The 16,282-nt window shown below is 35.5% G+C and overlaps 2 protein-coding genes across 4 annotated transcripts; one reads left to right on the forward strand and one right to left on the reverse strand.

Annotated features, from left to right (window-relative positions):
• The first annotated feature begins 2,924 nt into the window (after window positions 1-2,924).
• Window positions 2,925-5,044, forward strand: LOC113275418 (ribosomal RNA small subunit methyltransferase-like). The gene is made up of 2 exons (XM_026524909.1): window positions 2,925-3,409; window positions 4,145-5,044. The coding sequence occupies exons 1-2, from the start codon at window positions 3,095-3,097 to the stop codon at window positions 4,877-4,879; spliced, it is 1,050 nt and encodes a 349-aa protein (XP_026380694.1). The 5' UTR covers window positions 2,925-3,094; the 3' UTR covers window positions 4,880-5,044.
• Window positions 5,045-7,167: 2,123 nt separating this feature from the next.
• On the reverse strand, window positions 7,168-15,726 carry LOC113275417 (pentatricopeptide repeat-containing protein At5g24830-like). Of its 3 annotated transcripts, XR_003323568.1 has the most exons (8): window positions 15,622-15,726; window positions 12,639-12,713; window positions 11,831-11,902; window positions 11,592-11,734; window positions 11,084-11,272; window positions 9,194-10,648; window positions 8,695-9,096; window positions 7,168-7,479 (listed from the first exon to the last, which is right to left on the reverse strand). XR_003323568.1 is itself a non-coding variant. In XM_026524907.1 (6 exons), the coding sequence occupies exons 3-6, from the start codon at window positions 11,834-11,836 to the stop codon at window positions 9,145-9,147; spliced, it is 1,842 nt and encodes a 613-aa protein (XP_026380692.1). In that variant the 5' UTR covers window positions 11,837-11,902; window positions 12,639-12,713; window positions 15,622-15,726; the 3' UTR covers window positions 8,699-9,144. The 3 variants fall into 3 exon arrangements, 2 of the variants coding, with proteins under 2 accessions (XP_026380692.1, XP_026380693.1); XM_026524907.1 differs by lacking the exon at window positions 7,168-7,479 and having other exon boundaries at window positions 8,699-10,648; XM_026524908.1 differs by lacking the exons at window positions 7,168-7,479; window positions 11,084-11,272; window positions 11,592-11,734; ... (1 more) ...; window positions 12,639-12,713; window positions 15,622-15,726 and adding an exon at window positions 10,875-10,956 and having other exon boundaries at window positions 8,699-10,648.
• Between the last annotated feature and the right edge of the window lie 556 nt (window positions 15,727-16,282).

Consider the following 16,282-nt stretch of genomic DNA (forward strand, 5'->3'; position numbering starts at 1 on the left):
TAAAATTTGTGAATTTCGGAAAAATGATTCCAAAGATAAATTGTTTTTAATTTTTTTATATTAATTAAAACTGCTGACATCATCATGAGGCACTTTGGACTAAACTATAAATATTTGGATTAAATTGTAAATCGGGAAGGTTATTTATGTACTTTCCATATAAAAGGACGGGTACATGATTTATATGTCCCTACTTTTGACACCCAATAAATATATCCTTATACAACAATAAATATATCCCTACTTTTTAATAACCTTATCCATTTAAAATTAGATTCCCTTAATACCCTCAACCATATAATAGTTTTCTTTATTTCAAAATGCAACAAATTTCTTCCTCTACCACTTCACCACAACCACTAGCACCACCACCACCAACATTCAACTACCATTCCACCACTACCGTTCAACAACCATCACCTACCAACCGCCACCACCACCAATATTCCACCACCACTCCTTCACCACCACTAGTCCGTCGCCGCCACAACCACTAATCCGCTGCCGCCACCGTCGCTACCACTGGTTCAAATATTTTTGTATCAAAAACAGGAGTTGATCCAAATTAAAACAAAACCAACAGTAGAAGTTGATCCAATTTAGGAGATCAACAACGGTAGTTGATCCAAAAAAAAGGATCAACAGTAGAAGTTGATCCAATTTAGGGGATCAACAATGGTAGTTCATCCATGTAAATGGAGTGAACTTGGCGTGAGTCGAACACGCATCATCTGACATGGAGTCAGTCATGCTACCGTTGCACAACAAGTTCAACATTGGAAGAAATTTACATGATTTAAATTACAAGCATGATTATATTTATCCAAGAAAATATTATCAACAATAGGAGTTCAAAGGATCAACAACAGTAGTTGATCCCATAAAAAATTGGGTCAACAACAGGAGTTGATCCCATAAATGGATCAACAACCGTAGTTGATCCCGTAAAAAATTGGGTCAACAATAGAAATTGATCACATAAATTGGATCAACAACAATAGTTGATCCCGTAAAAACTGAAGTAAGTAGGTTTACCGAAAGGACAATTTCTATACCTGGAACACCATCAACAAATGCAACCATATTCACACCCAATCTCCACCCCAGCAGCCTCCCCATCTCCTTCGCTGCACAATAAGGTTAAGGTTCAGGTTATGTATTGTATATCACACAAGTACTAGAGCATAAATAACAAAATTGACGAAGTATATACATAAGTTCAACCCAAATCTGTAAGTAAATGTATATCAAGCTTCAAAAAAAAAATCTATAAGTAAAATTTATATCAAGCTTTTGGCCTGATGCAATATTATTTGAAATCCCATATAGTGTGATCCGTTCATATAAGATCTCTGCCAGGATTGATCAAAGTAAACTATGCTATTCACCCATGAGTAAATTCGTGAAATATGATTCATAGCAAAAACTTCCAAATACCAGTGTTTTACCTCCCTAACACTACATATACTACTAGTGTTGTGTATGCAAAGCCATCAAAACACAGGGTTAGTTGTTGGACCCTTCTTAGCAACCAGTGGAACCTATTTAACATTATTACAGGCATATTTGACTTCAAAATTCTACTCAGTCGTGTGACATTGAAATGTTAAAGAAATTTACAATAAGAGTAACACTGTGTGAAGCATCTCATGATTCCAAACCTTGTAGTAAAAATGGAGAAACAGGAAAATAAAAGAAATATTTGACAAAACAAGTTCAAAATGACATTGAGGTTGATTAATAACAAAAGAAACCTGAAACACATTATAGAGAAAGTAGAAAGTAGATATATTTGACAGACTAGATCACTATAAAGCAGAACCCAAGCATTTCAAAAAGGAACTTAAAAACAACTACTACTCAATAATATCGAAGCTAACAACTTAGTACTAATACACTAAATCAAAGACAAAGTTCAGCAAAACCTAACATTCTAAAGTCAATTTAGGTTAAATTTACAGTAAGAAAATGAAAGATCAACAACAATCAAACAAAACTAAACAATAAGTGGAGAAGTTATTTCACAAAATCGCATATAATGCTCTAAATCTGACCGAAAATAACCTCATACATATTTTGAACCTCCATACTGGTTTTCAGTCTTTCTGTGATAATCTTGTTTTATACCCTTTTCTTTATATTAATCAATGATAATCTTGCTTCACTAAGAATTACGAATTGATGAATAAGAAGATATAAATTACATGAATCAATCATCGATCTGAAGAAAAATGAAATCCAGAGTTAGGGTTTGAAAATGGAATCATGCACAATTCAGTTGAAAATCGATACGAATCTAACGTTTCTGATGCTTGGGTTAGATTATAAAGATTAGTTTCTCTTTAATTCGTCACTAGACTTGACTTTTGTGGTTGAATCCGGTGAAAATCGATCTAATACGGTTGTTTAGGAGGTGGTGGTGGTGCTGCAGGTGGTGGATTTGGTGGAAATCTAAGAGCTGATGAAAGAATTGTAGAGACAGTAAATTAAGAGGTGCTGCCGGAGCTGATGATAAATTTGATGGAGGTGGCGGAGCTGGTAAGGTGTTGGTAGTGGTGCAGGAGACTGTGGGGGATTTTGTTTCTCTCTCAACTTCGAGATTGTGATATGAAGGAAGAAAGAAAGACGAAGGAAGAACGATAAGAAGGTTAATAGTGGAATCATAAAGATTGTGTTTTTACTGAAAATTTCAATTATGCCATCAGAGACATTTATAAAGTCTGTTAAGGATATTTGTGAAGGCCCATCAGAAGAGGGGACAATAATTCAATTTCCACATAAATGACTAATTTGTACCTAGTTGAATAGGAACTAGTATATTTGGATTGAATTTTGGACTAAACCGTATTTTTCCCATTTTATTATGGGTTAGCCTCTTTAAATAATGGCCGTAACATCTTTCGGGCCGGTTTTACGTCTCGAAAGCTCACTATGAAAACACGACCATAGAAGATCGTCATCTGTCTCACTCTTCACGCGCCGAATTAGGGTTTCGCAAGAAAAAAAATTCTGAGTTTGTTTCCTTTAGGTTTATAATCTCAGAGTTATTAGTATTTTGTTATTACATCAAGTTTGGGTATATCATCCATCAACAATGGCGGGAGGCAAAATGAGGAAAGAAAAACCGTCAAGAGCTGCAGGATCAAATAAACAATACCAAGGTGGAATATCATTTCACAAATCAAAAGGACAACATATATTGAAGAATCCATTGTTAGTTGATACTATAGTTCAGAAATCAGGAATCAAAAGTACTGATATTATTCTTGAAATTGGTCCTGGTACTGGAAATCTTACAAAGAAATTACTTGAAGCGGGTAAATCTGTTATTGCTGTTGAATTAGATCCTCGGATGGTTCTTGAATTAACACGTCGGTTTCAAGGAACTCCCTTTTCCAATCAATTGAAGGTAAACCTATATTTTAATTTGGTTATTTTTGAGTTTTTAGTAGCTGAAATTTTGTTACTTTAGTTAAATTCTAGAAGAGTAGGTATAACCCCTGCTGCTGCTGCCACTGTCAAAGTTTTTACCCAATTCTATGTGACAGTGAAGTAAATTGGAAGAAATTGTAGTTTCTTCTTGCTTAGGGACACTAATTTTTTTTGACTGAGAGTAATCTCTTTAGTCGAGGGTCTAATGTTCTTGGCTGAATGGTTTAAACATGTGTTCCTGTTTGATTATACCGACGGGGCATGGTGAAAGCTTAACCAGTAGTTAGTGGGTGATTAACCCTTCTTTGAATTTCCATATCCATCTTTGTTGAATCTGCAGTTCTATTTTTGTGGACAATATTTTTGTTGGGGTATCCTGTTTATTTATTTAGTCCACTTTTGTTGTGATCAATTCAACTAATGCTCAAGTTCCTCACTTCTCATATTTTACAAGCTTATATGATGTCAAACAAAAAAGTTTATATGCAGAGACTATGCTTGGTTATCTCGGTTTTTTAATTTAATCTGACATTATTTGTATCTTCTTCCTTGCTTTCTGTCTTATCTGTATTATGGCGTTGTTAGCGTATATACAAATGATATTTGAACCTCTTACTTTTGGTGGGTAAATTATTTGAAAGGTCGTGGGATGAGTTGGTGGAAGGATCAATGAAACTGAACTTTATTCTGTTTGCAATTCTAATGTTTACAGGTTATACAAGGAGATGTGCTTAAGGTTGATTTGCCGTACTTCGATATTTGTGTTGCCAACATTCCTTATCAAATTTCTTCTCCTCTCACCTTTAAGTTACTCGCACATAGACCTGTTTTTAGGTGTGCAGTTATAATGTTTCAGAGAGAATTTGCCATGAGATTAGTAGCCCAGCCAGGTGACAATCTCTATTGTCGCCTTTCAGTTAACACTCAACTCTTATCCCGTATCTCCCATCTCCTCAAAGTAGGGAAAAACAATTTTCGGCCTCCCCCTAAAGTTGACTCTTCTGTGGTCAGAATTGAACCTAGAAAACCACTTCCTCCTGTAAATTTCAAGGAGTGGGATGGGTTAATCCGCCTTTGTTTTAACCGCAAGAATAAGACTCTGGGCTCAGTTTTCAGGCAGAAATCAGTACTATCATTGCTGGAGAAGAACTACAAAACACTCCAAGCACTGAAAGGATCATCTGAAGACATGGCAGGTGAAATGGATGTTTCGGCATTAGGAGATACTAGTGAAGATATGAGCATGGAAATTGACGATGGAAAAGATGATGAAATGGAGGTTGAAGAGGATTACGAGGCAGGGGAAGATGGATCTGATTTTAAGGCTAAGATTATTGGGATACTTAAGCAAGGAGATTTTGAGGAGAAGAGGTCTTCAAAGCTCACACAAGTGGATTTTCTGTACCTTCTTTCTTTGTTCAACAAAGCAGGCATTCACTTCTCTTAATTTATAGTTACCTGAGGTTTAGTTGTTTTAGTTCACAATATATCGAGTTTTAACTGTTTTTGCTGGAGAGAACTGTATTCGGTTAGTGACCATACTAATATTGTTCTCTATTTGTGTTTTTGTTTAATCAAATTTTGATTACTGAACTCCATGCTTTCTGTTGTCGATTTCTTTTTCATTCAATTAACCATGGCAGAACTAGAGGCATTGCAATACTCAGTATCTGATGATCTCATTAATCGATGACTGGGGTTCAAAGGTGTGTAATGGATGATTTCACTGTGGCAGAATGGACCTAATGGTATTCTGGCAGATCAAATGGGTCTTGGCAAGACCAATTCAAACCATTTGATTTCTTGCTCATTTGAAAGGGAAGGGAATGCATGGACCTTAGGAATAGCTCCTCTTTATATCCTGTCAAATTGGGCAAGTGAGATATCTAGGTAAACTCAAAGCAAGTTTGTTTTTTTCCCCCCTTCTTTTTTAAGTGTTTGAGGTTGTAATACTTTATTTGTTTCCCTTTTGGATTTTTTCAATTATCTTGTTATTAAATTGCAGAAACAAGTCTCTGCTCCATGTCAAACTAGGAACGCAATTACTAAATTACTGCTCACTAAAATGTGAGATAACTGAAGAGTATCCATAATCCGTAGATTCAGATGGTTCGTTTTACAATAGATTGCACTGAAAATGCAAGGTCTTAACAATTGATAATTTTTTACTCATTTGGTTTTATTTATTGATGCGTAGACAAGGATGTGCGACTGGACAGAACAAGGGTTAGAGCACTAAAAGCTAGAAACAATACTAATATATCTGTTTACAGAGCTGCAGCATGGGTCCAAGTTGAATGTCTTTCATCTTTTGACTCAGATTGGAAGTCGTCGAGGAAATTGTTGCTTGGGACACTAGCTTGTTCATATATGCTGCAGGGAAATTCCAACTTTGAAACTTACGAGTTTCCGGACATACTTTTTATATTCTTAAATTATTGAAATGATCTTTGTTTGTGTTCAGGAATGAATTTACTAAAGAGTGATATCCAGTAGTTTTTTTTCTTCTTCCATGAGACTATATCAGGCGGTATCTCTTTGTGCATCGGCGATTGGTCTGAAAGGAGCCCTCTTCCGGTTAATCTGCTGGAATAAGGTAGTATGTCTCTCAGTTACACCCCCTTGTTCACTTTGAGGTAAATTTTTGTGTCTGTTCATTGATTAATCTGCTCCGTAACGAGCCATTAACTCGCCAACTTCCGACTCGGGATTTATTTGGTATCTCTCAACCAGCATTAAAGAACCTCTTTCAGCATCAACATATCCTACACGTGGTACGAGATGGCAACAACCACTTGGTGGGTTGAGTGGTCTGGATATCAGTATTGGTAATATACTATTTGTTTGCTCACCACCTGAGCTGCTTCTTCAATAGGGGGAAAGCCTTTTAAGATTCTAACTTCTTCTGATATTTGTAACTATACAAAGGTTTCCTCCAAATACAACCTTATTTTGTTGTATTCTTTTCAGTTTCTATTTTTCAAGTTAGTGTACGTCACTATATTCACAGGTTAAACTAATATCTTCTTCTTTTTTGATTTTTTTTTTTTTATATCCATAATGTTCATGGTTGATAAGGGTTTTGCTTCTTATTTTTGAGATATTCTCATTTTGCTAGTTGAAACTTTGCAGATTCATTGATCTTTATAAGCGTCTCTTCTACTATTCGAGGCTCACATTCATAATTGGAGTTGCTCTAATTGATCACTGGATTTCTCTTCTCAAACCACTCATAATGTGTTTCTTAGCTTACAACATTCATCATATGGTGTTAAGCTAAGTTGCTGTAACGATGTCATTCATGAATGGTACTCTATGGTAGATTGACAATTGAAACCTTTTCAATTTAGTCCATTTACATTTTTTATTGGTCCAGTTTCAGTGATTTTAATTGTACTCAAAACAATGTCGTAGACTTCTATTATTCCCAGAGACGAGCACCGGCCAGGCACTAGTATAATCTTAAAAAACTACTACTCCAATACCATCTTGTTCTTATCTTTTTTGTGATAAAACCGTAAAATTATTCAAAGCAAAAGAATAAAAAAGTATTTTTATTTCTTTAACATTGTTTTACTTATGTCCCTATATTCGTAATAACTGATCGAGAGAATCTCCAATGGAGGGTGAAACTAAACTAATTTTTTTTCATGATACGGGATTTTAGACCCTTATTTAGCATAAACTCATCTCTAATAGTTAGATCTACAAACTAGGAGGATGAGATACTACATGTGAAGATGATTAAAAGAAAAGTCTACACTACAGTGACTACACCTTCGATTACCATGTCACTTTTTTGACTATTTTTTTTAATTATTTTTACATAAAATATTTTAAACCAGTAGAAAAAAAAAGAAACCTTTTCCTCTTCCTGCTGTTAGAGATGCTCTACTAGGTGCCTAATGTTTTAGCCTTTCCCTGCTTCCACAATTAGGGCCGGCCCTGAGAAAGCTCTTCAGCTTATCCCATGAGAGAAGCACTTGTCTGCCAGATTCAAGCTCCCGCAGAACCTTCTTTGTTTAAGATGCTCTGCTAGACTGCTACCTGCAGGGGAAAAAAATCAGATTCCAGCCTAAAGATTGAAAAATAGTCTTTTACAGGTCCTGGTCAAAACCCAGGTACTAATCAACAGAATACCCATAGATAATACTAACCAACTTAGAATCTATTACGAATTAAACAGAAAGAGAAAGAAACCTTTTATTTAATATACTACATTGAAAAGTAACGAGCAATCAAGACAAAGTAATATGGTTCCGATTTAATAAGTAAATGAGCTTGTGTTAGTAGCTTTACGCAAAGATGACAGATATTGTTTGCTAGGTGAAAATATAACAAACTTTACTTTCTTATCTTATTTTTCCCATTAACATGTAAGAGATTCTCTGCTTTGAGAAAACCAACCAGTTCCACAATATCAAGAACACCACAAGTCGCACCATTTATTGCACAAACATAGTGATTTCTACAATAAGCCAAGCCAAATTTAAGCAGTATGACACAGAAGGCATACCCAGTAGAAACCTAGTGTAGTTCACCAACCATCCCCATCCCCATGCCCAACTATAACAACTTATAGCCATAGACTTTCAATAAAATATTCGAAGTGGAAAAAAACGAATCATTTTTAAAATCCAATGCGTGCATATTACTGCTACTACCAAGTATAAAGAATGATTGTAAACTGTAACTCGTTACTGGGGTAAGCTAGAATACTAGATATAAATGGATCTAAATAATAGGTATAGCTCATAATATTGAGCTACATAAACTGGGAACATACCTAGTAACATAACAGAAAAGAAACATAAGTGAGCAACCAATAGAAAACTAACATAGTACAAACTCCTTAACATGTTTGGTTAAATAGAGTCATCAGTTGTGCCTATCGGGTATCCATAAAAAGATTTACACAATTCCACCAAATAATGCTTAGCAAATCAATGAGTTGGAAAGGTGTGTCCTCGGATGAAAGAAAAAAATCTTTGTAGTATATAAATTATAAAAATGATCAGACAATACCCAACTCTAAAAATACCTAATTCAACTATACCACGTGATTTTATCTATTCACTAAATACAACATTGTACCCTAATTTTGTTGCATTCGAATTTCCACACATCTTTAGCAAAGTATTCACTTTACAAGGCATAATAAACAAATTCAAAGCCAGAATTAACAACCAACAAATATATCATCCAAAGAGAATAGGGCCTCGCCCCTCATGAAATAACTTCACAATAGATATAGAAACTCACCAGATATTTGTGACGGCAATGACCTGAACAAAATCCACATTTTCCGAGTGCTTGCACAATCTGTAGAGAGTTTATAGCTCTCATTAACTGAAATGACGGAAGTAGAAGCGCATGCCTTTAAATTTCGAGAGGATCAAACCAGTAGGGTTGGACCGGAGTCTAATTTGCTACCACGAAGTAGAGGGTTTAATCCCAGGATGCCACCAGCCAATTAATGCGGTTGAACACCAAAGTGTATCTTGCTTCTTCACCAAGTTACATTCAGTATAGAACAATACGTTTTCCATCCACACTAAACAACTGATGTCGACTTGCAGAAAGATCAGAGCTGGTAACAAATGCTACCACAATATTTACATATGGGTAGTGAACACATGCTCTGCTGCCTCTTTATATCCTTTCCTCAACAGCTCAGAAAATAGGGCATGATAAGTTGAATAGCGACAAAATTTACATATGGGTAGTGAACACATGCTCTGCTGCCTCTTTATATCCTTTCCTCAACAGCTCAGAAAATAGGGCATGATAAGTTGAATAGCGACCCGTCAGCCCCTTCCTGACCATTTCTTGGTAAATACTGAATGCTTTTTCGGGTTCTCCCATTTTGCAGTAAGCTTTGATGAGTATCTGAAATGGAACATCGCCGGTGGGTAAACCAACTGTCTGTATCTTACGGAATAGTTCTAATGCATGCTTCATCTTTTTTTTCCTACAAAAACCTCGAATCAGCTCAGTATAGGTTATAATATCTGGGGTGCAGTTTACTGACATTTCATTCAGCAATTGAAGTGCGAAACGAAGATCGCCAGTACTGCATGCAGCACCTATTAACATGTTGTAGGTAACAATATCAGGAAGAAGTCCATTTAACCTGATTTCGTGCCTTAAATCTAGAGCTTCACGGATGTGTCCCCCCTTTATTAATGCATGAGTCAATGCGTTATAAGTAAAGATATTTGGTACAACACCCAATGCTCTCATCTGATCTCTAAGAATTAAAACACTTTCGAGATCTTTCCACTTTATATACTCGCCAATCATCACATTCCAGATAAAAGGCTTGGGTATGATTGAATTTTCCAACATACTAATGAGAATGTTTTTAGCCTTGGTAACCTTCCCATATAGACAAAGGGTACGAATGACCATTTGATAAGATGTGTGATCTGGTTTAACCCCCATTCTTGACATCACACTATGAACCTCACAAGCTTCGTCTACCTTTCCTAACATGCATAGCCTACTTATAAGGGTGTTATATGTGAATAAGTCAGGATGAAATCCCCTCTTAAGCATATCACAGAGATACGCATAAGCATCCCCCAATTCATTTTTCAACATGAACCCATGGATGAGGGCATTGTAGGCAGCAACATCTATCAGTGAACCCTTTTGAGACATCTTAGTCCATAACTTCAGAGCCTGATCCATGTCTCCTTCCTTACAATAAGTATCTAAAAGTATCGTTGAGGTAATCTTATCTGATTTTCTCTCACTATCACTCATTCTTTCTTTTCTTTCTTTGCTCAAACCACCCTTGTCTAACTTCTCTGCCAAAATTTTCTTAGCATTCTCTGAGAGACCCTCTCTGCAGTGCGCATGTAAGAGTGTATTCCAAGTAACTTTGTTAGGCTTATTTATAAAACGGACAACACGATAAGCTTCATTTACATTACCTAGGCGGCAGTAACCATGAATCAAGGTGTTGTATGTAACTCGATTCGGAATGCAGCCCACTTCAGACATCTCCTTCAAGAGTGAAGTGGCCTTTTCCATTTCCCCCTTCTTGCAAAACCCATTAATAAGATGATTGTACGTAAAAACACTAAGAAACTCATCTCGATATAGAGATTTTTGTAGCATCTTGTTCCGAAGTTGGAGTGCTTCTCCAATCTTACCATCTACACACAAAGCCCTAACCAGGGCAGCATGGTCACTTCCAGCAAAGCTTTCCCTGCAGTAATTTGTGGAAGTAGACTTAGAAGATATACAGCCCAAAAACAATCAGAGGATGTAGTGAAACTCATTATATACTCCCTCCGTTTCTGGAAAAGAGTTACTATTGCTTTTTCAATTTGGCCCATTGTTAGGCTAAAATGAAAAAGTGATAGTACCTCTTTTCTAGAAACGGAGGGAATATCATATTACTATATTTCCAACAAAATGTGCAACAACTATACATGTCATGTCATATCACACAGAATTCAACTGTTTCTTGGATCAGGTGAAGAAGCACGCGGAGGGTACCTTTTCCTCTTCCAGACTACAATATGCAAACACAAGATATGAATAACTAAGTGTCTCTGATAACACAGTTTCCTAACTACAACCTAATATATGGCAAAAAGAAAAGAAAATGGAATATAAACTTTTGGTTTAGTCAACATGCCTTCTCGTCTTTAGACGTTCCAAGCTGTCCTTCAGCACTGTCTCCAATGCGTTGAAAACAGCTTGAGAATCCCCATTATCCTTATGTTGCCTATTCCTTTCTAAAGACCAACCTTGGGCTATGATAGGGTGGGGAGTATCAACCTTCACAATCTCCTCATCAAGCACAGTGGGCGATAGTGGATCATGCCTACAAGATTGAAAAAAGAACATATAAGAATAAAAAGAAGAGAATAGTAACTCACATGGAAAAATAACTAAAAATCTAAATTTACTGATTGTGCCTCATATTCTATACAAAATAAGGTAGAAGTTTGGTCCCAATTCTAGAGGTACAAGAATGGGCAACGACATGTAATTTTCAATGTATGTAACTAATGTTGCTGAATGGTGTTCACAAAACTCAAGAGTTTATTGCACGAACCCGTAAACTTCACCATTCATTAAAGCCACTAGCATCAAAGGGTTAAAAGCAGATGAATATAACAGAAATCGAAGAACAAAAGTACCTTTGCCACAACCCACTATTGGATTTGTTGCAGAAAATGTTGGCGAAAATTCGACTAATTCCATCAAAGAAGGCTGCGGTTCTGATGTTAGTGTTGTTGATTATCCGTAGAAAAATCTGGAAATCTTCGGTCAAACCTATTGACTGAATTTTTCAAATTTTGATTAGAATAGAATCGGTTAAAAACATGGAGAATAGAACTCCAAAAACGATATGCAAGAGAGAGGAAAGATGACCTACCACCATTACAGGCCTATCTAGCTTCTTCACTCTAAGCTACCCAAATTACATTGGGCCCAACCACATTGAGCGCTACAAGATTTACAGAAATATACACTTATCAATTATGGCAGTTGTTTAAAATCTCAAGCAAACATAACCCTAAAATATAAAAACAGATACAAGTGCATTTAAGAAATCAAAACCACAAATAAAAACAGCATTAGTGGTAGTACTGATCAGACTAGTACTTTTAGAATAATTAATTCCGCATTGCTGCCCTAATCTCATTGCAATCTGTTTTAACTTTGTGTTTATAACTATTAATGAAGTTAGTTTTCACATTATAAGGCATAATAAACTAATTCAAAGCCAAAATCAACAACCAACAATGATAGTTTATACTCCAAAGTCAAAAATAACAAAAGAATCACTTGCCTGATCTAATAAACCCTAAATTATACAATCTCCAAAGCCTTAGTGCTGTTTTAAAGAGAACCGTCGTTTTCAGAGAATATTGAATCCCTTATTTTGAACAGGAGTAACCGCGAACGGTGGTGATTATGATCTCTATGTTTCAATTCATATGTTATCATATGAAATACAAAAGGTTTATCAGCATCCATGTGCATGATTCCAAAAGATGTCTCTTTATTTTATTCTGAACACTCGACTAATTGTCCGCTGCACCCTAGCTGAACCAAGTTTGCTACTCTAGCTATTGGACCAGGATCTAAGCTTCAAAGTTCAATCTTGAATAGTTAACCTTGTCATATTCATGCAGCATCTACTGCACTCTAGTAGAAAAGAAAAAAAGTTGAATTGGCACCTGCGGGAAGCAATAACAATATGATCTCCAGAAAGAAGAAACTCACGCACAAGTGCTTTTCCAAGTCCCCTGGTACTGTATCAATAGAACAGACAGAAAATATCTATTAGCATCCAGACAATCCAAAATGTTTATTACATGCAGAGATATGTGTAACACTTGCCATCTTTAAAATGAAACAAAAAATCTATTGCTGGATGTTATGAGTATTGCGCAGCAATTGGTGATTACTCTAAAACGTATATAAACAAAACTCACTAATCAAAATCTCTTTATAATCCTAAAACTACAATCAAATTTTAGGCACATGACAATTAGTTCTTTGAGGCATTTTATCCAATATCCTTTCTATTTGTTGACGCATGAGAGCAAATTTGGTGGATGAGGAGTCACAAAACATGATAGAAGAGATAAAAAGCTTGTATTAATCAAGTTGAACCCTTAGTTCCATGACAATTAGAACATGGGAAAATAAACTATAAATGTATGACCTATTTCTGTACGTACATAAAATCCTTAACACACTTATCAAAATCACCTATTTGCTTAAATTAGGATACAAGTAACATTTATCACTTCTCATAACAATAGAAATCAGCAAGGATGTTGGTCAACAACCCCATACCTTTCAATTTCCTTGGATTTATTCTCTAATTGTAAGTGGTTGGAAGTTAAAAAGTTTGAGGTATCTGATGTCGTTTTTGCTATTCTGCATGGCGTGGAAGAATTTGCAGTAGGTGAATTTAAAAACAGAAGTTTTTTTTATATTTTCTAATCTATGTTTTCATGTTGTTTTAGGGGGTAATAATCGAACCATGGGTAGAAGTAGGACGGGTCGGGAATGTGGGTTCGGTTGCAGAAACCCAACCCGAAGATCAATCATCTTCTTCCGAAAATCTGAATCTTCTCTGTGACAGATGTTCCTCTGTTTTTTTAATTAAGAATTGATTCCGACCAATGTGACGTAAATTTCGAAGAAGTTTGAACTGAAATTTTGTTTTCTGATAGTAGTTGAAGGAAATCTTTGAAAAAAATGTTCAATTATCTCAATTTGTAACTCACTTTCATGAAATTCAAGACATAAAAACCAGATACTTGTGCATTAAAGATACCAAAACCACAAACAAAAACGGCAGGAGCGCTACTAGTGATCACTATTATGATTCTAATTCAATGTTGAAATCTCCAATGGTTCTTCGTAAACATGGTAAACAATCTGACGAAATATCAGTCAGTTATTTCCGTTCAGTTCCAACTTCCAAGAGATCGTACGTTTTGAGAGGTTTTATCTCTTTACTCATATTTACGTATATGATTTGTAACCAGGCATGCTGTATAAAAATTTTAGTTTTCATAGTGTTAACTAATTTAATAATTTATTAGTCTCATTCCATGGTGATTCGAGTTTTCTAAGCATATATGGAGATTCGATAACCACAGGGAGTTCATGAGGCAAAAAGGAAACATATACTTCCTCGACCTCCTCCCATGAATCAGCCAAAAAAAGGTTTAGGTGAAACTTAACGACCGGAAGGAAGCTAAATCTGCTGAACTCTTTAACATGTAAGTATACTACAAGGCTGATCATTTGCTGCTCTATCTAGCTACAAGAAGCTCTTTAAGTTAAGTAAATCTTGTCCAACTGTTAATAATATGTGTATGTGACAGTTTGAGAAAGAAAAAAACTTCAATAGATACAAGGCGGTCAAAAGAGTTTGATTTAGCAGCAAAATTCATGAGAGAAACTGAGGTGAAGTACATATACATTTGCTCTTAAAGGGTTGTCTTTTAAGTTTTGATCTTTCCTGATTTTTGAATATTGATAATGAATGGCTGTGATCAACAGGAAAAACTTTGCAAGTAAAGCGATTTGAAAACGCAAAAGAAATAACCAGTGCAGAGAAGAAAAAAAATGATTCAAAGGCAAAAGAGAGGCAATCGACAGCTAAGAAGACATTCAAGATAAAAGGCATCAAACATGCTACTTGAAACCAAATTTCGTACATCAAACATGCACGGTCAGATAAAAGGCATGGAGGAGATTACTACATGGTTAGTTGTACGTAAAAGATGAAAATTTTAGTTGAAAATCTCAACTGCTGGATGTGTGTACGAGACAAGCTGTAAAACATTCTGGCTTTGATGAGTTCTTAATAAGGGGCATACTGATCAGCTGCGGTCAGAAAAAGGCTACGACAATGACAGGCACAAATTAACCCATAGACACCAATATTGACCTCACTAAAGGACTTATCTAGCAAGCCTGGAATTTTTTTGTAGTAACATTCTTCTTATACTAATTTCCCAGATTATTATGTCCGTAAGAAACCTGTACCCTATTTTCTAAAAGTGGCATTCTTATAAGTCTCGTTCTAATTGTCTGAAACCATCTTCCCAGCACAAACGTTTAACAAAAAGAAAAAAGATAATTACGACAACAAATAACAGCAGTACTCATGATTACCAAGGTTCTTCTTATCCTGAGGACACGAATTTAAGTACACTAAAAATGCATTTGGATGTGAATTGGTTGATTCCAGCTTGTGCATTCAGAAACAGGATTTGATGCAAATAATTTTAGTCTGTAACTATTCCTGTTTCAGATCTCAAATAGGAGAAAACAGAACAAAATCACTTCGGTCCAGCTTCAGAATATGAAAGACATTTTTGTCAAGGTACTAAACCAAATTTGAGTCAGTTATTGTTATAGTCAATTTGATTTAGTTTCACTTCCAATGTCTTGAATGGTGCAGCATGACCTATCCTGTACATCCCCTATCTCTTACAAGAGAGCCCTAGAGAACCCAGACAATGAATAGCAATAGTTTCATATTTATATGTTATACTTATAGATTACTTTCAGGGAAACAAACTGAACAGATCAATCCTCAGGTAAATCATGTGTGGTAAAAATCGAAAGCACACATCCTGCAGTAATAAGATTAAACCTTTCTCTTAGAACTCAAGATTGTGCAAGTCTTACAGTGAAAAATCAGAATGCTGCAAATCACAGTGGTTTTGAGAGGATGATCACACGATGATGCCCAATTTTTGTCTCGCTAATGCGACCAAAATGACGAAGAACCTGTAAAATCACAGATAACATATGTAAATATTTCGCTATAAGTATTTAGATCATGATCACTAATTCACACATAAATGGCCAATCTAAGACTCGAACGTCATAAACTATTAAGATTAATAAACCAAAGATCATGGAGAATCTTTAATCACAGTACTTAGGATGGTTTTTGCTTAATGCAGATCATGATTAAGAACAAACACAACAAAGCAAACAACAAATAAACCTTCGTGTGATTACAGAGTTAAACATAGGTCACCGACCAAAATCTTATAAAGAATAATTGTAAACTGTATCTAGTCATTTGAGGTAATCCAGAATACTTGATGTAAACATACATTGACAATAAGTTTAGCTCATAACATGGAGCTACATAAACTTCTAACTCACCGAGCAACAAAACAGAAAAGAAAACGTAAGTGTATATTAATAGAAAAAATGAAAAGTTCAAACACTTCAAACTCCTAAACATGTTTCTTGATTCACCTTATCAGCCAATGGGGTATCCATAAGAAAATGTAGACAATTCCATCCTAAATGTATTTACCAAATGAAAACTGAT

Source organism: Papaver somniferum, chromosome 4 (genome assembly GCF_003573695.1).
Source record: "Papaver somniferum cultivar HN1 chromosome 4, ASM357369v1, whole genome shotgun sequence".
Taxonomy (NCBI): domain Eukaryota; kingdom Viridiplantae; phylum Streptophyta; class Magnoliopsida; order Ranunculales; family Papaveraceae; genus Papaver; species Papaver somniferum.

Excerpts from the sequence above, each read along its gene's own strand:
- LOC113275417 (XM_026524907.1), bottom strand. Across the intron at positions 11,273-11,591 it reads AATAGTGGGTTGTGGCAAAG|GCATGATCCACTATCGCCCA; the intron begins GTACTTTTGTTC and ends TCAATCTTGTAG. Across the intron at positions 10,649-11,083 it reads GAACGTCTAAAGACGAGAAG|GGAAAGCTTTGCTGGAAGTG; the intron begins GCATGTTGACTA and ends AAATTACTGCAG.
- LOC113275418 (XM_026524909.1), top strand. The coding sequence starts at position 3,095 with ATGGCGGGAGGCAAAATGAGGAAAGAAAAACCGTCAAGAGCTGCAGGA. Across the intron at positions 3,410-4,144 it reads CCTTTTCCAATCAATTGAAG|GTTATACAAGGAGATGTGCT; the intron begins GTAAACCTATAT and ends TAATGTTTACAG.